Source organism: Neofelis nebulosa, chromosome 11 (assembly GCF_028018385.1).
Source record: "Neofelis nebulosa isolate mNeoNeb1 chromosome 11, mNeoNeb1.pri, whole genome shotgun sequence".
Taxonomy (NCBI): domain Eukaryota; kingdom Metazoa; phylum Chordata; class Mammalia; order Carnivora; family Felidae; genus Neofelis; species Neofelis nebulosa.
The window spans coordinates 92,664,870-92,685,882 of NC_080792.1; the positions used below are offsets into that span (position 1 = coordinate 92,664,870).

Genomic DNA, 21,013 nt, shown 5'->3' on the forward strand with positions numbered 1-21,013 from the left:
AGGAGGCTGGAAATCTTGGGGCCATGTTAGCACTGTGCCTACCACGATTATTAAGTAAAAGTAAAAAAGAGCAAATAACAACAGAACAACAACAAAAACCCAAGCCGTGTAAAGCATTTTTACTTTTTGTAACACAATGACAAGCACAAACCAAAGCGATGAAAGTCGACAACAAAATACCGTGTCCGTATAGCCGAGTCAAAGGGACAGCGGCATCCGTTCTGTCTGCTACTCTGGGAGGCATCCTACCTTCTCGAGTCTCCGTTCCTTCATCTGTAAAGGGCTGAGAACAGTAGTGCCTACCGTCCAGGGTGGGGGGAGGTCTGGTGGGGGAGTAAACTGCCCAGTGCCTGCAACCCTGGTGGCCGCAGGGGGGTGGGGGGGTGCGACCGTTTTCGCGATTAGATTCACAGAGTCTGGAGAAACCTGAGACCCCAGTGCTCATGGTGTTCACCTCAGGGCAGTGGGATTCGGTGTGATTTTTAAATTCTGTTTTGTGTATCTGTATGTGCTAAACATATGTGGGCGTTTAATACAAGTAAATGAAAACATTTAAAGAATGAATACGGCTCTCAGCATACAGCAGGTTGTTACTAGCAGCAGGTAAAATATCTTCCCTTTCATCAGCCTGTGACGTGCACAGAATTGGACCTTTGTCTCTTGTGTTACGAGACCCATGGGGCCATAGAGCAGCAACGGTGCGTTCACGCGGACCATGTCGTGTGGCAACGATGAGAATCTTGGGGATGAGCTTCCTTGTGCTGAAGAGTTAAGAACCCACCACGCCCCACCTTCAGAACAGCAGTGGGAAGAAAGGGCTGCTTGCCTTTTGCTGAAAGCTCGAAGGGAAGATCGTCCGGTTCTGGTTGACTCCCCACCCCCCCCACCCCCCACGCCCCCCACCCCCCCGTTCGCCAAGCAACACTAGAAGAAACCAGTTACTTTAGACCTGCGGCTTTCTTTTGCATTTGATCATGTCAAGTGCTGTCCGGAAAGCCAGAGAAAGGAAAGCTAAGCAGGGCACTTAAACCACAGTTGTATGTGTGTCTTCTGATTTCAGGAAGATCCCCGCCCCCCACCCCGCACGCCACGTTTCTAGTTCTCAGTACTGTGGTGGGGGGACAAAGGTGGTGCAGAGACTGGAACCTGATAGAAAAAGAGAAGGAGTTTGTTAGTGTCATGAAGCAAAAAGAGAGAGAGAGAGAGAGAGAGAGAGACGTCAAGTGTTGATTTTTATCATGAGCCATTTCTAAAGTCAGTATCTCGCCCTGAAAATGCGATCACTTTTACACGGGGCAAATAACATAGTTTCATTTTTCCTGGTGCCGTGAACTGGAGAAATAGTCTAAGCAAACACTATGATGAAAGAAAAAATAGATTTTGCTTTACATATATTTTAAGGCCCTTGTGTTAGAAGCATCTGGAGAAGCGTAAGAGATGCTTACGACCTTTTCTGTTCTAGTCGTGCCCCCCCCCACTAATTATTTCTATGTCATCCCGTGATATCACATTTGTCTGTGAACCCTTTTCACTGCCTACTTGGGAGAATCACAAAAGACTTCACCAAAATGAACTAATTAGCTATGATACTGTTTACGGTCCTTCTTTTGTCTCCTAAATGGGCACACGGAAGCAATGAACAAAGAAATGGGCCCCCAAAGATCTGTCAGAATCTCCTACCCTACAGAACAGGTGTATGCCAGAAAAATCCAACGACAGTGAATTTCAGCCCAGCAAATCCTATAGCAGCACTGACTTCCATTAAAAAATCAGGAGGGGCGCCTGGGTGGCTCAGTCGGTTAAGCGTCCAACTTCAGCTCGGGTCATGATCTTGCGGCCCGTGAGTTCAAGCCCGCGTCGGGCTCTGTGCTGACAGCTCAGAGCCTGGAGCCTGCTTCGGATTCTGTGTCTCCCTCTCTCTCTGCCCCTCCCCTGCTCATGCTCTGTCTCTCTGTCTCAAAAATAAATAAACATTAAAAAAAATTTTTTTTAAATCAGGAATGCATCATCGTGGGAACAAAATTTCACAGCAGTGCAAATTCAACGATTTCACTTAATTCAACAAACATCTACCCGGTGCCTACCCTACCGATGACATCTTCCCAAGCAAGGGGGAGGTTGGAGCCATGACTAAGCTCAGACTCAGGGGTAGGAGGATTGGGAAGGGTCCCAGCACGTCGGTCAGGGCGTTCACACAAGCCATCATCTTTGATATGGGCCTGTTAGTGGGTGGAGTGGTTTGCCCTGGAAAAGATCTGTCCACAGACAAGCCCCTGGAACCTGTTATTGCTAAGTGACTGCCATTTGATTCAGGGTGATAATGTGCCCAGCAGTCACGCTACGTTTCCCAGCTGCCCTGGATGGAAGATGTGGCCAGGTACACGGTAAGATAAAGGCCTCAGGGCTGGGTGACACTCCAGGAGGAGCTCTTAAAAGTAAAAGTGTCATTTTGGTGTGCCCTTTTGCCCCTGCTCCCTGCTGCCTGGAACGTGAGTGTGATGGGTGGGGCTTCAGCACTCAAGCTTCACCTTGTGGCCCTGCTGGGAACAGAGGCCAAACACTGGGATGCTGGAGTTAGAAAGAAACCTGCGTCCCTGGTGACTGTGGAGCCAAGAAATAAGCTTCAGATTCTTCTTAAAACAGGAATTGAAATGGAGATCATGAAGGAATTGAAGTGAGTCATCAGCCACCATGGTGAACTGAAGAGCCCCGGCCCGGGCCCCGTTGTGTTAAATTAAACAAAGGCCCCTAGACCCACGGGGCTCTGATGCCTTGGTGCTGATGTGAATAAGCCTGGAGGGAGCCTGTAAAGGCCTCAAGGTTAAGGTTACCCGAATCAAAATGTAAGAACAACCAATCGGAGACAGCCAACTAGGCTTCAGGCTGTAGCCAATTAACCATCTGGCTTTGCGTCAGCATTTTCTGTGTACAGGTCTCTCCCGGAGCTCCTGTCCCGCCCCAACCTCTTCCAGTTCAGCACTTCTCCCCTGGAATCAACTTGTGCTCAAATGAACTTAGAAAAGCTCAATATAGCCCAGTTTATCTTTAACACATCTAAAGGGGTCGGTTGCCTCTTAGATCTGGTCAGTTGTGGAAATGATGGCTTCCTATCTGATTTCTCAAGCATCATCGTAGATCCCTGGTGCTGATACCCATCGGGCAGACGCTGGCCACCCGGGCGCGGATGGCAGTCCTTCCGTGGCCGCCTCTGGCTCCTGAGGGAGCGGATCTACAGTCACCCCTGCTGCTGGCCCCTGTGGGAAGAGACCCAGCGCCTCATACATCCCATGGGAGCAACCCGCAACTACCCCTGGGTCCCAGGGGGCTGGAAGTGTGTGTGTGGGGGGGGAGGGGGGGTGTGACCAACCCTGGTCCCTGTGGGAGGGGCCCCCAGATCCCCTCTGCTGCTGGTCCCCAAGGGAGCAGACCTACAGCCTGGCCCCCTTGGGAGCAGACCCACAGCCACACCTGGTCCCTGTAAGAGCGGACCCACGGTTGCCCCTGGACCCCTGAGAGTCCAGCCGTGGTCTCTTCTGGCTCCCCTGGGAGGGGCCCCCGAGGAACCCGGGGTGCCGGTCCCGCGGGAGCGGTGTCGCGCTCCCTCCCTCCCGCCCCCCACGACCCCCCACCCCGCGCGCGCCTGGGACCCCAGCGCCGAACCGGCGAGCGCGGGCGAGGCCTCGGGAGCGGCGGGCGGAACCGACCGAGCGAGCGCCACCGCCCGCCGCCGGGGTCCGGGTCCGCGTCCCCGGCCCCGCCCCCGCCCTGGGCCTGGTCGGCGGCGGCGGGCGGTCGATGGCCGGGCGGCGGCGGCATGCGGCTCCTGTTCCTGGCCGTGCTGCGGCGGCACACGGGCAACGCCGTCACGGCCGAGCGCGTCCGGTAGGTGCCGGCGCGGGGCGCTCCTGGGCCCCCGGCCCCCCCAGACCGCGCGCACAAACGGACGGGCTCGGCGCGCGTGGGGCCTGTGCGCGCGCGGGGCCTGGACCGCGGCTCCCGGCTCCCGGGCCCGCCGCACGCGCCGCCCCCACGGGCCACTGGGGAGGGGGTCCGGGGCGGGGGGGCCCCACGCGGGTCCCGGCGTGCCTGGCTTCCGCGTCCCCGGAGCGCCCAGGTCTGGGGACTGCGCGGCGCCTACATTGCGGTGGGCAGAAGACAGCGCGGAAGCGCAGGGCCGCACGCGGTGACACGCGCAGCGTTATCTGATGGGGCAGGGACCGCTCTGTGCACGGGAGCCCTTTGGGCAGGATGCTCCGGGAGGCCTCGCGGCCGGAGTGGCGTTGGCGCGGAGTCCTGGGTGCAGGAGGGTCCGCTGAAGCCCGGGCTTCGGGAGGGTTTCCAGCCCAGGACGCGGCACATTTGCGGGCCTGCCCTCCTCCTTGGGGTGGGCGCCCGGGGCGGGGGGGGGGGGGGGGGGCGGGGACGTCATTGGTCGGGGCCCTGCCGCCCGCGGGGGCCTCCCGGCGCCCCCCCACCCCGCCCCCGCGCTGCCTGGGCGCATCTTCCTCTTCCAGGGTGCTTACCTGCTCCACACTCACTTCTGCAATTATCTTGTCCTTTGTTTCCCTGGGGACTTGTTCTCTCCTCCTCACTGGCCTGTGAGCCTCCCCGGGGGAGGGGGGCGGGGGGCAGGAGCAGATTGCTGCCTGGGCTTAATGGAAACAACTTCTTCTTTTTTTGAACTGGCTTGCTTCATGAAATTTCTTAATTTACTTCCCCTCTGCGGGTCAGCTTCCCCATCATTAAAATGAGCCATCGGGGCAAAGCCCACCCTTTAACGTCCCTTTCCACTGAAACATGTTATGGGTCTTCTAAAGACGGAGAGCAGCAGGATCCTCTCTCATGACGGGTAGAGGGTACATCAGTTTTCTGAGCTTGGCGATTAGGATTTCACGGTGAGGATGGGCATCATTCGGGTTTATCTGCCGTCGGATGGCAGTGACCCAGCTTCACTCATGGGCACCCACAGTGAGGAGGGCAGGGTGGCCTCTGCTCTCGTGGAGCACGTGCCAGCAGGGGAGAGACTCTACGGGAGTGAAGTAAAGGAGGCAGCTCCAGATGGTGATTAGTGTCGTGGGCTTAGGGGAGGCTCTCTGAGATGGTGACATTTAAGCTGAGACCTCTGTGACCGAGCGAGGCAGTCCCTGAGATCTGGGAGGACAGCTGGGGAGGAGGGTAATAGCACGAGCACGGGTCCCGAGGCCAGCTTGACATGCCTGAGAGACAGAAAGAAGGCCAGGCTCTCTGGAAGACACGAGTCAGGGGGCGAGTGCCGGGAAAGGGTGTCAGAGAGAGAGGCCAGGTCCCACAGGGAGCCAGAGAAAGCATGTCTTTCTTTACCGTTTGGCTCTGGATGTGAACTGTCCATGTGAACCTCAGGATTCCAAAGGCCCCCAGGCGCTCCCAGCCAGGGGGCCATAAGCAGAAGGAGGCAGGCATGTCCAGCGAGACTGCTGGCCTTTAGCTGGGGCGCGGGGCCCCTGAGTGACTCTGCTCTCTTCCCAGCTGTGCTTCATGAAGCATGACAACAATTGTTCTTTGTGCTTCGGTCTGTTCAGGGCCAGCTTTGTCTGCCCTTCGCCCTGGAGGGATTGCAGAAAAAGAAAAATCAGAGGTTGCCAAAGGCATCTTGTGTCGTGTAAAAACGGAGGTTCCTTGAGGAGAATGCCAGGTGTCCTGGAAGGGGAGGGGACGGAGGTCCCTATGAAGACAGAGGTTCTTGTGGAGCCAGAGCCAAAGACCCCTCTGACCCTCAAGTGACCGTGGACAGTGGGGGAGGGAGACCCCCAAATGCGTAAGATTGAGGTTCCCTTCAGTCTAGCAGAGGAGGGTGTCTGAGTTAGATAAGATTGGAGCTTTACAGAGAAAAACGGGGCCCCTTCTGGTGCATCTGTTTGTAGTTGTAAGTTAACCCCCTGTCCGTAAGAAGGGACGCTGAATCGTCATGAGTACATCCATAGGCAGGTAGAGGTGAGGTGTCCCGAGAGCAGGGAGGTGGGTGACCCATCCCAGGCTAGGGGAAACACACAGACCGGTGGAAGACAAAAACTCTGGGGCAGGGCTTCCTGCCTTCACTTGCGGGCTCCCCAGCACGTGCGACGTAGGTCCGGTCACCTGAGCTCTGCTGCTCAGAGTTCTTATCCACAAAGAGGGGATACTGATATGACCTGCCTCATAGGTTCCTTATGAGGTTTAAATGCGAGTTCGTACATTTCCAGCATTTACAACAGGGCCTGGTGCTCAATATGCATGTAATAAATGTGAGCGATTCATGATACCATGGACCCTAACTGGCCAGGTGGGGAAGGCTGGACATACAGGGAGGACGGTGTCCTAGGCAAAGGGGCAGCGGGCGGGACCATGGGGGAGAGCACATCCCTTTCGGATCCGAGTTGTGCGGCCTTAGCAATGCCCGATATGCTAGATGAGTGATTCTTAGTGGGATCAGGGGCCAGAAGGATGTGCAGAGGAGGAAGGAGCAGTTTTGTCCCCCGGGGGACATTGGGCATTGTCTGGAGACATTTTTGGTTGTTACACTGGGTGTGAGAGACCACTGGCATCCAGTGGGTAGAGGCCAGGGTGCTGCTGAACAGCCTACGATGCCCGGGGTGGTCCCCACAGTGGAGAATGATCCAGCCCCAAATGTCAGTAGTGCTGAGAGAAAACCCACTCTGGCTGAGGTGGGCAGATAAGGCTGGAGAGGTAGGGGGGGCCCCGTCACACCGGACCTACGGTTTTGGGCCACCAACAGAATTAAGCCACCAAAAGCTATCTGACTTCTGTGTTGTAGAAGGTCCTTTGGGCTGCATTCTGGAGGGTGGATGAGGGTGGGCAGAGGAGGTTAAGTGTGGGTTTGCCACATTTCAGGAGTAAAATAAACAGGGCTTGGCTGTGGAATGTGGAGCGTGTCAACGACAAAGCTAGAATAATCGAGTGAGAGGTCTGGTGCCCTTTATCCAGGGGAAAACGAGGCACGGAGCAGGGCCGCCCCGTCTCACAAGCAGGGGAGAACTTCCCGAGGGATCGGGGACAAGAGCGGGTTTCGTGGAGCCTTAGAACCGCAGGGCGGAGACAGGCCTGGCTGGCTGGGAGGTCGGGGCTCCTGGGTCCCGTGAGCCAGCTGAACCCAGTCGGAGGGGCCCGACTGGTGTGTGCTAGGTCTCCTCGAAAGTGATGCATTTCCTGGCTACTGAGATTCAGGTTTGGGACGTGGGCCAGGCCAACGGGAGGTCTCCATTTTATGGGTCCCGACAGATGAAGAGTTTTCGAAGGTGCAAGCTTGGAAGACGCTGTTTGGGGGGAATAGTTTGTCTGAGGATCAGTCACTAGACAGGGACACTCTTACTGTCTGTGTGGCCCTTCAGGTACCCCTCCGTGTGCTGTGCATGTGAGCTCACCTTGTGTTCTTTAAAGAAAAAAATTTTTAACATTTATTTATTTATTGAGAGAGCACGAGCAGGGGAGGGGCAGAGAGAGAGGGAGACACAGAACCCGAAGCAGGCTCCAGGCTCCGTGCTGTCAGCACAGAGCCCGACGCGGGGCTCGAACCCACGGACCGTGAGATCGTGACCTGAGCTGAAGTCAGACGCTTAACCAACTGAGCCACCCAGGCACCCAAAAAAATTTCATTTATTTTTAGAGACAGAACAAGTGGGAAAGAGGGGGGCGGGAGAGAGAGAGACAGAGAGAGAGAAAGAGAGTCTCAAGCAGGCTTCACGCTCAGTGCGGAGCCCATTGGGGCTCGATCCCACGATGCTGGGATCATGAACTGAGCTGAAAACAAGAGTCAGATGCTTAACCAGCACAGCCACCGAGGCGCCCCAGTTCATTCTGTGTTCTAACTCCGGGGCCGGCTGTTAATTAGCATTTTAAATACCCTAATCTGGAGTTGTTTCCTAAGCACTGCAAATGTTAGATTTGTTCATTAGCGTAAAGCATCTCAGAAATAATTACCAGTGTCGAGGGTCTGTGGTTTACTGGAGGGGTTCTGGAGGCCCCTGTGTGAACACGTAGTCAGGGAGTCAGCCCCTGGCCCCACTGTGGCACAGATTCAACCGCAAGGTTGGCTGGTCTGGCTGTCCGAGCGGTGGGCAGAGGGGACCTGTGGTTTCCCCACCCACCTGTAATACCCTGAAGCTGTAAACATTTCCTGGAAGAACCTGACAACAATTTTGACAAGCCTCTAAATCAGGCGGATGGGTTCAGATCAGCCCTTAACAAAAAAGGTCACAATTAGGAGGTGCTCTGGTAAGTTAAAAACAGGGTCAGAAACCTAGGGAACAAAGTTCATTTCACTGGTGGTGGAGAAATAAATTGCATGGGTAATGGATGTAAGATATATGTGTGTGTGTGTGTGTGTGTGTATATATATATATATATATATATATATTTTTTTTTTTTCCACACAGTTGTTTTCGTGAAATCATGGGGGATCCATAGTCTCAAAAGTGGGAGGCTGGTCCTCAGAACCCTTGAAATAATCTTCTCCATCAAGGCCGGACAAAGTTATGGCCGAGGGCCAAGCAAGGCAGGGCCTGTCCTATGAGTACAATCTGGAGGACGTGGCACCTCCCAGGGGTGGTGCTGGCCGCTGCTTGCCAATGGCGGTGGCTGTCCGAGCAGCTGGACCGCGACCAGCTGCCCACAAGCCCCAAGGTGTGTACTCTCCGGTCATTTCCAGGAAAGGACTTCTGACCCCTGCTGTGAACCAAGCTCTTGTCGGGACACTGGGGGCCGTGCCTGGAGCTTTGACTGCAGGGCTCCCAAGGGCACAGGGAAGGGCAAGGCTGAGGCTGTTCCAGCCCAAGAAGGGCGTTCTGAGGCTCAGCGACGCCCACGGATGATCGTGCTGGCATCCCAACGAGCACGAGTGTCACGCACGGGGCGCTGGACTTTGCATGGAGGCTGTCGCCGGCTTGTCCTCTTTCTCCTTCCCGAACAGGGTGTGCAAGACTGGGCACCGCTGTAGATAACAGAGGCAAACAGAAGCCTGTATGGAGATGCGCTGGCAGGAAGGGAGTGTCCCCAGGGTGGCGTGGACCCAATCCGGACTCCTCCCCGCTGTGGTAGTCCTGGGTTCCACGGCGGCCGCCCAGCGTTTGGGAGGAAGGAAAAGTGAGAACGGAGTGCTCACAGGACCACAGGCTGCTGCGGAGGCCACTGGGGTGGGGGTCGGGGGGGACGAGGGAGAGCGGGGGTCTGAGAGCGATGGGAAGGGCCTGGGAGAGGACAGGGCTGGTTCCGCGGACCTGTGTGTATGGCAGAGTGGGGCCAGGCACTGCGGGGGGTACACACTGCGAGCACATCCTGTGTGCCGTCCCGCCAGGGGCTGCGAGACCACAGAAACACCCCTGGCCCAGGGCGGGACACACGCGTCCCAGCCAGGCCGCGAGAGGCAGACACCCAGGCGGCCCTGGCTTCCGGGGCGGAAAGCGCAGGGGAGCCAAGGGAGAGGCACGCTCCAGTGAGGATGGGGGGGAGCTGCGCCCTGCGCTGCGAAGGGTCCCTGAAATGACGAGCAAGGGGGCTGGGAGCTGGCGCCCGGGGCCACCGCCCTCCCACCCCATCTCACCCTGCGGCCCTGGCCAAGCCTAAGCGGGTGGCTGGAGCCTTGCTGGATACACCGAGTGTGGTACAAAAGGCCAGGGGAGAGGAGAGGCCAAGGTATTGACAAGAAAATCGCTGAAATGATGGGAAAAGGAATCTTTGCCGGGAGTGGGAGGCGGGGCGGCTTGGAGGTGAGGGGCTGTGAGGTCAGAGGTCTTTGTGGTTTTCGTGATTGAGGAGCCTGGGGGAAAGATAAGATTGTGGTCAGAGACTGGATGGCTTCACACAGGGCTTGATGTGGCAAGCAGGTGAACGTGAACGGTAAAGGCTCTATGCTCCTTGTCCGTAGCGGCATCAGAGATTGTCAGCTTTGGGGCGCCTGGGTGGCGCAGTCGGTTAAGCGTCCGACTTCAGCCAGGTCACGATCTTGCGGTCTGTGAGTTCGAGCCCCGCGTCGGGCTCTGGGCTGATGGCTCGGAGCCTGGAGCCTGTTTCCGATTCTGTGTCTCCCTCTCTCTCTGCCCCTCCCCCGTTCATGCTCTGTCTCTCTCTGTCCCAAAAATAAATAAAAAACGTTGAAAAAAAATTTTTTTAATTAAAAAAAAAAAAAAAAAAGATTGTCAGCTTTAAGGAACTGAAAGCCAGTGCAAACTGCCTGGAGAAGGCAGGGCACTGAGCGGCTCATGCTGTCAAGGGTCTGGAGGTGGGGCAGGCTTCGGGCTGGGTTTTGCAGCTCAGACGGTAAGGACAGGCGTCCATTTCTTGCCTTGGTCCACTTCGCATTCCTGCTGGATTTTCCTTGCTGGTCCCTCCACTTCCAGCCCAGCAAGAAGGAGAGTCTGAGTCTCCACAAGTCCCCCCCCAGGTCCCAGGGCTACATGTCCAGGGCGGGGGCTTGGGCAGCTGGATGTTCCGATGGGCACAAGCCAGCAGGAACACGCCTGGGCCTGGGGTGGGGTGCCCCCTACTCGGGTGGGTGACAGGGACATTCGGGGTTGTAGGAGGGGGAACATGGGATGCCTCTGCTGTGGAGGCCACCAGTATGGGTGTGAAAGCTTCACTAATTTTTATCAAGGAAAGTGGAAAGCAGACCCCCAGGAACTTTTGAACACATTGAAGGAGCAAGAAATACCTTTGGGAACATTAAAAATCAGAAACTTCCGGGGTGCCTGGGGGGGCTCAGTCGGTTAAGTGTCCGACTTTTCTCAGGTCGTGATCTCGCAGTTCGTGAGTTCGAGCCCCATGTCGGGCTCCGTGCTGACAGCTCGGAGCCTGGAGCCTGCTTGGGATGCTGTGTCTCCCTCCCTCACTCTGCCCCTCCCCTGCTCACACTCTGTCTCTCTTTCTCTCTAAAAAAATACAAAATCAGAAAGTTTTCCATAGATACTAAAACACCTTTTTTTCTCCTGGTAAATTGGCAGAACGGGCAGTACTGGGACACCTGCCCACCTGGTCCCTGAAGCCGTGCGAATGAGTGCGTCATTTTACATATTCCAGCGGCCACATTAAACAAAGCAAAAAGAAACGCATAAAATTAATTGCAATGTATTCTTTTGAACTCAGCATGTGAAAAGATCATGTCAACATTTCATCACTCCAGAAATTTTTAATGAGCTGTGTATGTATTTTACGCTTAGCTCATCTCTATTCAGGTGCTTAACACACCTCTTCAGGCACTTAGCACATCACTTTGGGCATTTAGCACATGTCTATTCAGGCACTTAACACATCTCTGATGGGGTTTTGGAGCCTTTGGGAGGGTGGGGGGGGGGTTCAGAGCCAAAGGCCAAGAAAGAACTCTTGACATCTTGGTGCAAAAATATGATTTTATTAAAGCTCAGGGACAGGTCCCGTGGGCAGAAAGAGCTGCCTCTGTAAGTGTGACAGTTTATATACTGTGGAGTGGGGGGGGAGGTGAAGTCAAGAGGAAGTTTCTTAAAGGGATTTCCATCTGCTAAAGACCCACAGATCACTGGAGGCCTGGCTGTGGTCAAGCTAAGGCTGTTTTCCCCCTAGCAAAGCATTAGCCTGAAGACAGTAGGGAGTTCCTAGACGCGAGGCTATTGATAAGATGGCCCTTTTCTTGTAATTTACTAAGATATTTGTAAACTGATGGAGACTCTGGTCCTGTGATCTCTGTCAGTTTAACCGTTTGTTTTCTGTCCTTTCCTGTGTTCTTGGGCAGCCAGCGGTGCCTGAGGAATGTCACACACATCCCACTTGTGTGGGCGGGGGGGGGGGTGTGGGGGAGGGGAAGGTGTTGTTAGCTCCTGCTTGGCCCTCAACTTGCCTTAGGCTCCCTCATCATCCCTATTCAGGCACTTAGTGCATCTGTTTGGGCACTTAGCATATCTCTATTCAGGCACTTAGCACATCTCTATTCAGACACTTAGCATATCTCCACTCAGGCACTTAGCACATCTCTGTTTGGACACTTAGCACATCTCTATTCAGGCACTTAGCATATCTCCATTCAGGCACTTAGCACATCTCTGTTCGGACACTTAGCACATCTCTATTCAGGCACTTAGCATATCTCTATTGAGGCACTTAGCACATCTCTATTCAGGCTAGCTCATCACATCTCGTGGTTTTCCACCCCATTTATTTATTTACTTACTTACTTACTTACCTCACGAGTCCAATCTCAGCAGGCCCTTCCTGACCTGGTCATTTTGCCTGTTTTCTCATGGGACTTTGCACCCTTTTAAAAACGACTGGCTCCACAACAGTAACCTCTTGACTACCAGATTCCCATTAGAATCCCAGTCAAAAAGGAGATAAACTCTACAGTTTACAAAACACACTGACAGCATATTATTCCAAGTAATATCCTGTCCTGCAAATGTATTATCAGCTCACATAATCCACCGAAGTTTCCCTGGGGCAATGTCTCCTCTGGTTTGCCATCCCAGATTAGGGCCTGAGCCCTTGTGCAAGGCCTTCGCACATCTCCACAAGCGCCCTCATCCCAAGACCAGCACGATTTCTTTGACACATCACAAATTCTTGAAATGCTGTGCAGAGAGCACCGTTCTGCCCCAAGCCAGCCAACTTTCCCCCGCAAGAAACAGCACATCCCCGTGTCTCCCCGAGCTGCCACTGAGGCGGCCGGCCGGCCAGGTGGTGCTGTGTCCTGTGAGAAGCACTGGGCCTGGCCAGGTGCCCCCACTCCTTATTTGCATAAGTTCAACACACAAATGATCAAGCTTCTCTACCCACTGAGTTAAAGAGGATGGCTTTCAGGCAGGTCGAAGCAGGTAGGATCCCATCGAATCTGGAGTCAGGTGTGTGCGCATAGTTCCGTCTCTTCCTAGAACTGCCGAGTAAATGCTTAAAACCTCTTAATTTGTTGGCGATGCTTTCTTTCTCCAAACAGCCTTCAGTCAAGTTCAGGTTCAAGTTTAGTTGAACCAAATGATCACTTACAGAAGGAATCGGGACAGAGCAATTTAAAGGCATCAAAAGCCAACCAGAAACAAGGGCAAACTCTTAGTCATAGAGAATTAGGGAGATTATATATATATGTAGGAATATTTATAAGATCATGAAGTTGGCGTTAAAATGCCATTTAAAAATATGTTTAATAGATCAAGAACAACCCATTATCTGTACCTAACCACCTCCATTCCATATGTCCTATCTTATCAATTCCACATAAGCCAGAAATGGCTCAGCAATGGGTCCTCCAAGTGGAATTCAAACTGTTTCTTTTCCAGTCATCAACACATTTGTTTTTGGTTTCTTCTTTCTTAGAGCTTTAAGGAAATGGAATGACAGTTATTCGCCCATGCTCAGAAGCACACTGAATTCTTATTTTTGTGTAATACCCATGTTTAGGCTGACGTGAGCTGATTCTGCTTGTAGGTCGCCCTCAGCCCTGCCAGAGGAGTCGAGGTGGGGTGAGGGGAGGAGGGGCGGTGCTACTGGCCGACGATGATTGATCAGCGTTAAGGGCGGAAACGATAAGATCAAGGTACTCATTGCACTTCAACAGCTTAAGCAAACTTACATGTCAGGATCTCAGTTTGTCTTTATTTGCTCAGTGACAGCTGCAACATTGTGCATTTAATCACAGCACAAGAAGAGAACACAGAGAGAGCCATTATCATTCCCAGAGTAGTGCAGGTGGATGCTTCTCGCCCTACTCCCCGGAGTGGGCGGGAGCAAGACGCGTGAACCCGCTGTTTGTGCAGAATTCCTTAGTTTGCATGTGGCTCCCACATTGCAAACAGCTTGGCCATTTGATGACCACTTTGCTTAAAGATTCTACTTCCCTCGTTCTTTTATTCTTTTCCTTGTTCTTTTCCTTACACTATTGCTCCTAAACGCAGGCCAACTAATTCACCCAGTGTTTAGCTGAAGAAATAACAAGCCATTTTATTGTTGCAGTAAAAACAAGCAGAAAAAGGGCTTTGTTGGACTTGAACTTTGTACTACAGCGACTTCTGGGTGATCTAAGATGCTCGAGTGTAATTTTAAGTGTGTTTGATCGTCACCTATGGGCTGGCTTTGTAATCAAAGCTGATGTGCAACGTGACTCCCTTATCTGCGGCTCAGAAGGATCATGAGAGAGAGAGAGAAAGAGAGAGAGAGGCTCAGCGTGATGGAGAGACAGATGTGTAATGCGATCAGGGGCTGTTGGATGTCACTGAGAAGAGCTGGCATCAGGAAATGGCCTGTCGTGGCCATGGGGATGCAGAATGCATGCCACGTCGGGTGCCCTGCAGGTGGAAGGCAGGTCTGGAGCTCAGGTGGGGGGTGGGGGGTGGGGGTGCGGCTGGCATGCACTGGCAGGGCATACAGGCTGTTGACGGCGCTGTGTGCTAGGCCAAGGCATTTGGACTTCATCCCGGAGACCCATTCAGCCGTTATTTCATTCAGGTGGCGAGACAGATGTGGGCCCCCTTCTCACAGCTGAGCTGGTGACCCTGAGCCCTTTGAGGGTTTCAGTCAAGGGAGACCTGGGTCCGTTCATTCTAAGTACTCATGCACACGTGCCTGCAACAATGGTAAAACATAGTATCTACCCGTGGTAAAAGTATCCAGTGTCTCCTCTGGAGACACAATCCTCCGATTTCTCACTCACCCTACAGATATTCTGGGCAGGCACACTACATATATACAAAGTATTCTTCCCCTGGCTCTTTTCATTAACCACGTATCCCATAGCCCATGTATACGGCCAGTTGATTCCAAAGTACAGCTGACTCTGGAACAACATGGGGTTTGCACTGCACCGGTCCACTTACATCCAGAGTTGTTTTTGTTTTTGTTTTTTTTCCAAATACAGTACAGGACTGTAACTGTATTTCCTCTTCTTTATGATTTTCTGAATAACATCTTCTTTTCCCTAGTTTATCGTTAAGAATACGGTATATCCTACGCGTACCATACAAGTTCTGGGTTAATCGACGTGTGTGTGTGTGTGTGTTGTTAGTAAGACTTCCAGCCAGCAACAGGCTGTCAGGGAAGTTTTGGAGGAGTCAACGTTATACATGGATTTTCAACTGTGTGGAGCGGGAGTGACACCCCAAAGTCCCATGTTGCTCAAGGGTTCCACTGTGCTTTGCAGAGGTCTACTGCATGAGGGCAGCGGAGCTTTAATGGCCGGAGAGCTTGTCTTGTACGTGCCATCATGTAACCGGTCCCCTCTGCCGCACACTGAGGTCACTTCCAGGCTTTTCGGTAGGTGAAACACAGCCGAGGAGCCTCTTCATGGATGCATGTGTTTGCACTCACATCCAAGTGTGTTTTTGGAATTAATTCCTGGAAGTGGAGGTGTTTGGTCACCAAGTTTGTGCATTTTAAGTGTGCTAGCTGTTGCTTCGTTGCCCACCAAAGAGGTTGTACCAGTTTACCTGCTCAGAAATGATGCAGAGGGGTGTTTATTTCACAAAGCCTTAGGCAGACTTTTGATCTTTACAGATATTCTTTGTTAAAAAGACGACTAAAGTTGGCCACCATTTCCTGTATCTAAGAACCCCAGTTGAATTTCTGTTTCTATGCACTGCGATTTAGGTCCATGCCTATTTTGGTATCGAGTTGTTACCTGTTTTTTTCTTCTTGTTGATCTATGAGAGCTCTTTATTTATGAAGCAGATTCGCTTCTTTCCTTTTGTAAGTGTTATAAGTAGTTTTTTCCCCCAGTTTTCTGTTTGTCTTTTGATTTTGCTCATGCTGTTGTCATTCAGAAAGGTTTTTTTAAAATCAGATTTATATTCTAGATTTATGTTACAAGGAACTGAACTAGGATGAGAAGAAAGACACGTGTGAAAGATATTTTTGAGGTAGAATGGAAAGGCCATGAAATGTCTTTTGAAGTCTCTATTAAGAACTGAATTTTAGGGACTCCTGGGTGGTTCAGTCAGTTGGGCATCTGACTCTTGGTTTGGCTCAGGTCATGATCTCACGGTTCATGAGTTTGAGCCTCACGTCAGACTCTGTGCTGACAGTGCAGAGCCCGCTTGGGATTGTCTCTCTCTCTCTCTCTCTCTCTGCCCACCTCCTGCTTGTGCTCTCTCTCTCTCTCTCTGTGTGTCTCAAAATAAATAAATAAATAAACTTTAAAAAATAGCTGAATTTTAGATGCCTAAAAGCAAACTTTGGGTATCATCCATAATTAAGGGACAGGAGAAAAAAGTGGAATCAAGGACATAAAACACGGAGCTTTCTGGCACAGCAAATGCCACTGAAAAATGCGTGTCCTTTGTCTCAGGGCTGCAGAGACTTCCTGAATTAGCCCTTCAACTCGCTGGCCTTGGTCCTGACCACAGTCCCAGGGACCGGACCCTGGGTGGGTGAATGGTTGTTGTCAGTGGCTATGAGCCTTGTCCTGTATTTTGGGAGGATTGCCCCTTACAGGACAATTCAGAAAATACGTTTTCTTAACTTTTTGACTTAAATAACCTTTGGATTCAAGATCTTAGTCGTAGCGGCCGCCTGTGGTATATTTACCTTTTACCTCCTTTTTTTTCCTCCCTCTGTTTGTATTTGTCGATAAAGGGACCACCTGGAGGCTGCAGGCCACGTGTGTATTCTGAAAGATGCCTCCGACTTGGAAAGCTCGTCTGAAATTGCCAAGCTCATCGAGGCCGAGAGCCTGGAGGCAGCAGTGGCCCTTCATCTGTACAGAGGAGGCAGACTCCTGCAAGGTAACCGTCTTTCTCGTCAAAGTTGACACACCAAAAGTCATGAGAACCAGACGCACGCACAACCCCAGACAAAACAGCTGAAACGGTTTATCCTGTTTATCCGGTTCGAAACTGGGAGGGACACAATTGTCTTTCTGCTCCGGCCTTCTTTGTGAGTAACCTTCTAAAATGACATAACCGTGCCAGTTGGGGACTGATGGGTGTTGAAGGTCTTCTGCTGCACTGACAGCTACTATCCTCAACGCCTTCGATGTACATCTTGTAACTCAAAGTATAACTTTCAGGAGTTAAACATACGCGTCTTTTGCAAACACAGAGCGGGCACGCATGAAAAACTGCACCCAACACTGAGATCCCAAAGCCCGCTTAAATACCATTCCATTCGAGGAACTGGGTGTTAAATAGGTGATGTAACACAGAACATTAGAATTAGTTTGCTATTCATGTCCAGTGGGCAGCGAACAAAGCTTTGGGGCTATCTTTTCTACTGGTGCTTTAGGCAGGGCTCTCCAGAGAGACAAGACCCAGGGGACGTGGAGAGACACATTTAAGACGAGATTTATGGCGAGTGGCTTGTGTGAGTGCAGAGGCCTGAGGTCTCATGGTCTGCCGTCGGCAGGCTGGAAACACCAGAACAGCCCGTGCTGCATTTCAGTCTGAGTCTGGAGGTCTGAGAATCGGAGGGGTGGCTGGCGTGAGTGGCTGGTTGAGCCTGAAAGCCTGAGAACCAGGCACTGGGATGTCCGGGCACGGGGGAAGGAAGAGGGCCGTCTCAGCTCAACAGAGAGAGTGAATTTGCTCTTCCTCCGCCTTCTTGTTCTATCTGGGCTTCCGGCAGATTGGGTAGGACCCGCTTGCATCAGACTGGAATGCTGATTCATCCCACCCAGAAACTCCCTCACAGACACACCCAGAAATAAAGCTTACCAGCTGTCCGGGCACCGACAGGGCACAAACCTTCACCACTGCACAGAAATGATGTACTTCTCTCTCCTTGGCCCAGAGCCGCGTAGTATTTAGTGTAGCTTCACGGAGTACGAGCTCTTAACTGGTAAATAGTGAAGGTGAACAACAGTACCCTCTCTGAGAAATTAACCGATCACTGCACGCGGGAGCTTCCTTCGCTGCTTCCCAGGGCCATTGAAAGCACGTGCACACAGTCCCTCTTTTGGGTGTAGCTACAGTTTGGGATATTTCTCTTTTTTTTTTTTAATCTTTTTTCAACGTTTTTTATTTTATTTTTGGGACAGAGAGAGACAGAGCATGAACGGGGGAGGGGCAGAGAGAGAGGGAGACACAGAATCCGAAACAGGCTCCAGGCTCCGAGCCGTCAGCCCAGAGCCTGACGCGGGGCTCGAACTCACGGACCGCGAGATCGTGACCTGGCTGAAGTCGGACGCTTAACCGACTGCGCCACCCAGGCGCCCCAAGTTTGGGATATTTCTTGTTAACACTCACGAGGCCAGCTTGACATCAGTGAGAGCACAGAGACCGCCAAGTGAAGGCAGAACAGATCATTTCGTCTTAGTTGCACAACGCGCGCCTTTTTCCAAATGTGAATTAACTGACATGGCACCAGTGACACATTTTGGGAGCTTGTGTGTCACTTGAGGGCCCCAGTTATCCACGGGAGTGCAGCTCTAGTCGGAAAAACGCGCCAAGCTTCTGAAAGTTTCGGAAGCGTCATGGCCAACGGTGACGGCCTGCTTCTGAACACAGCGTCCAAGTCACTTCCTGTTCTCAGGCTCTCCCCGCTGCCTCCCGCGCCCACCGCAGGGAGCGGGGTCCTGTCTGGATGCTCATGTCCTATCTGGGCGCATTCTGCCATGTACTCTTTGTAGGGGCTCCTGGCGGCTCAGGTAAGTGTCCAACTCGATTTCGGCTCAGGTCCTGATCTCACGGTTCGCGAGATCGGGCCCCACGTCGGGCTCTGCCCTGATGGTGCAGAGCCTGCTTGGGCTTCTCTCCCTCTCTCTCCCTCTCTCTCCCTCTCAGAATAAATAAATAAACATTAAAAAAAACCCAGTGTACTCTATACAATTGAAGCTGCCACACGCACATGTTAAAACCTCCCTTCAGTGCAGCGCGAACGTAACAGGATGATACAGCACGAAAAGCAAACCTTTCTCCCAATTCTTATTCCACCTGTCGAATTTCTTATCCCCCGAGGCAACTACTTATCATTTTCTGGTGTGCTTTCGGGGACTGCGTTAGAAGTCCTGGACTAGTTCTCTGTCAGTACCTGGCAAATTACCCCCAAAGGTGAGCAGCATGTAGCGATACACGTACCATCCGAATCGCTTCTGTGGGTCTGGAATCAGAATCAGCTGCGCCGGGGGATTCTGTCTCAGGGGTCTGGCAAGGCTGCAGTCGAGACTCCTTACCACATGCCAAGGCCGGGGCCGCGTCATCTGGAGGCCTGACCAGTCCCGCGTGAGCCGTTTCATTTGCAAGGTGGCGCCATCGCACGGCTGTTGACAAAAGCCCTCAGTCCCTCGCCACGCGGGCCTCTGCCGAGGTTTCTGGGGTGTCCTCAAGACAGTCAGCTTCTCCGAGAGAGGGCACACGGGAAGCTGGTTTGTCTGTTATGAGCCAGTCTTCGAAGCCATACGGCGTGAGGTCTATAGCCTCTGCCGGTTACACGGGTACACGGGTCAGCCGTCTTCAAGGTGGGCAGGGGCCCCGCCGAGCGTGACCGCCAGGCGCTGGCCACCTTGGAGGCTGGCCGCCACGGGAGCCCGTGCGCGTATTTGTACGATCTCCTCCACAAAAGCATGAATGGGAGCTTCTTGCTGAAGCAAATTCTGAGCATCTACAAATTCTGAGCATCTTGCTTTTCACCATCTAACAGTGCCTCTGGGAGGCTTTCCCACAGCAGCACAGGTATAGACCACCTTGTGTCAGTACTTGCCTAGCATCCCGTGCACGGGAGAGCCATCATCTAACCAGGCTTCAATCAGCGGGCGCGCAAGTTGTCGTCAGTTATTTTCTCCCACCGTCACTGCAGCAAATATCTCTACACGGACGTCTCAGCTTCTAACCCTATGAGAATACACCTGTGCTTCCGCATTTTTGCCACCCTGCCTGGAACCATCAGCATGAATTGTTTTCTGCCAGCAGGGAAGATGTTCCCGAGAGCATTTCTCCCGGAGGGCTCTTTTCTGCTGAACAAGCTTATGACGGTGGATTCTGTTGCAAGTGTCCCGGGACACAGAGTCTGAGGTTGATCTCAAAATAGGAAAAGGAACAGTGTGACTTGCGTCGTGGAGGCCAAGATAAAGTTCACGGCTCTTCAAGCTCCTTGGGAACCTTTACGAGGTTGTCACTGGCTGTTGTAGGTGCTGTGCACTCACAAGGCTTCAGGCCCTGAGGCTGGTGATTCTGTTGGCCTTCAGCTGTATTTTTGTCTATAAAATTATGTCTGTTTTTTAAATGTCTTGCACACGCACGCGTGGAGCGTGTTTTGTGCCCACAAGCGGGTGACTCAGCATCTGCACGACACATCTCAGAGACCTTTCCAGATCGGTAGGGCTACTTCTCCCTCGCTCTTTTTCCTGGCTGTGTGGTATACCTCTGGAAGGATGCGTCGTGTTTATTAAAAGTCTCTCCAGGTCTCGCTGTCACAAGCAACGCCACAGCAGCTCTGACCACATTTTTCACTTCACTCTGTGGGGACACTGGTGGAGTGAATTCTCTGAATAAACCAGCGGCCAGAGGACTGTGCATTCTTCGCTTGGATGGACACCAACAAGTCGTCCTCTAGAAAGGCTACTCCCGTCCGTGCTTAACCAGCAGATGGATTCGCCCTCACTCTGGTCACGGCCCCGGGTTTTTCCCTGCAAACTTCAGTTTTTCTCAATTTTACCATGCTTGGCCTTTCTTTCAGATAAATGGAGGAAATGCACAATGTTGCCCAAGGCTGTGCTTTACTCTCACGATTGGGAGGAGGAAGGAAACCCTCCCGAAGCCTGTTGCACAAGGGAAAGGATCTTACTGCTGGCGGTCCCAAATGTGGAGAAGTGAAACAGCGCCCCCCTTGGTAGATTTAGTTAGACTTTCATGCGTTTATTCCCAGCTGCTGTCTTTATGGTAGCTACACGCCGTTTATTCATTTATTGCCGAGGGTCATCTCTTTGAAAGTCAGCCCCTCCTCTGAGCAGCAAACCACAGAAAGCATTAGAACCGCTGTCGGTCGGGGCGCCTGGGTGGCGCAGTCGGTTAAGCGTCCGACTTCAGCCAGGTCACGATCTCACGGTCCGTGAGTTCGAGCCCCGCGTCAGGCTCTGGGCTGATGGCTCGGAGCCTGGAGCCTG

The 21,013-nt window shown here is 52.7% G+C and overlaps 2 protein-coding genes across 8 annotated transcripts in view; one reads left to right on the forward strand and one right to left on the reverse strand.

The window, feature by feature from the left end:
- Window positions 1–920: 920 nt before the first annotated feature.
- Window positions 921–21,013, forward strand: part of GLT1D1 (glycosyltransferase 1 domain containing 1) — an 84,001-nt gene continuing 63,908 nt past the window's right edge. For 4 of the 6 annotated variants that reach the window (XM_058691487.1, XM_058691490.1, XM_058691491.1 and 1 more), the window contains exons 1-2: window positions 3,762–3,882; window positions 16,552–16,700. In XM_058691487.1, coding sequence (XP_058547470.1) covers window positions 3,815–3,882; window positions 16,552–16,700 — 217 coding nt within the window. In that variant the 5' untranslated portion in view covers window positions 3,762–3,814. Of the gene's footprint in view, window positions 2,385–3,761; window positions 3,883–4,763; window positions 4,896–16,551; window positions 16,701–21,013 lie in introns of those variants that run through there. The other 2 variants (XM_058691489.1, XM_058691488.1) reach the window with 2 other exon arrangements.
- Window positions 3,025–4,628, reverse strand: LOC131489498 (OTU domain-containing protein 5-like). Of its 2 annotated transcripts, none has more exons than XR_009250604.1 (2): window positions 4,524–4,628; window positions 3,025–3,254 (listed from the first exon to the last, which is right to left on the reverse strand). XR_009250604.1 is itself a non-coding variant. In XM_058691493.1 (2 exons), the coding sequence occupies exons 1-2, from the start codon at window positions 3,814–3,816 to the stop codon at window positions 3,120–3,122; spliced, it is 291 nt and encodes a 96-aa protein (XP_058547476.1). In that variant the 3' UTR covers window positions 3,025–3,119. The 2 variants fall into 2 exon arrangements, 1 of the variants encoding a protein (XP_058547476.1); XM_058691493.1 differs by lacking the exon at window positions 4,524–4,628 and adding an exon at window positions 3,661–3,816.

Excerpts from the sequence above, each read along its gene's own strand:
- LOC131489498 (XM_058691493.1), bottom strand. The coding sequence starts at position 3,816 with ATGCCGCCGCCGCCCGGCCATCGACCGCCCGCCGCCGCCGACCAGGCC. Across the intron at positions 3,255-3,660 it reads GGCCTCGCCCGCGCTCGCCG|GGGCCAGCAGCAGGGGTGAC; the intron begins GTTCGGCGCTGG and ends CTCTTCCCACAG.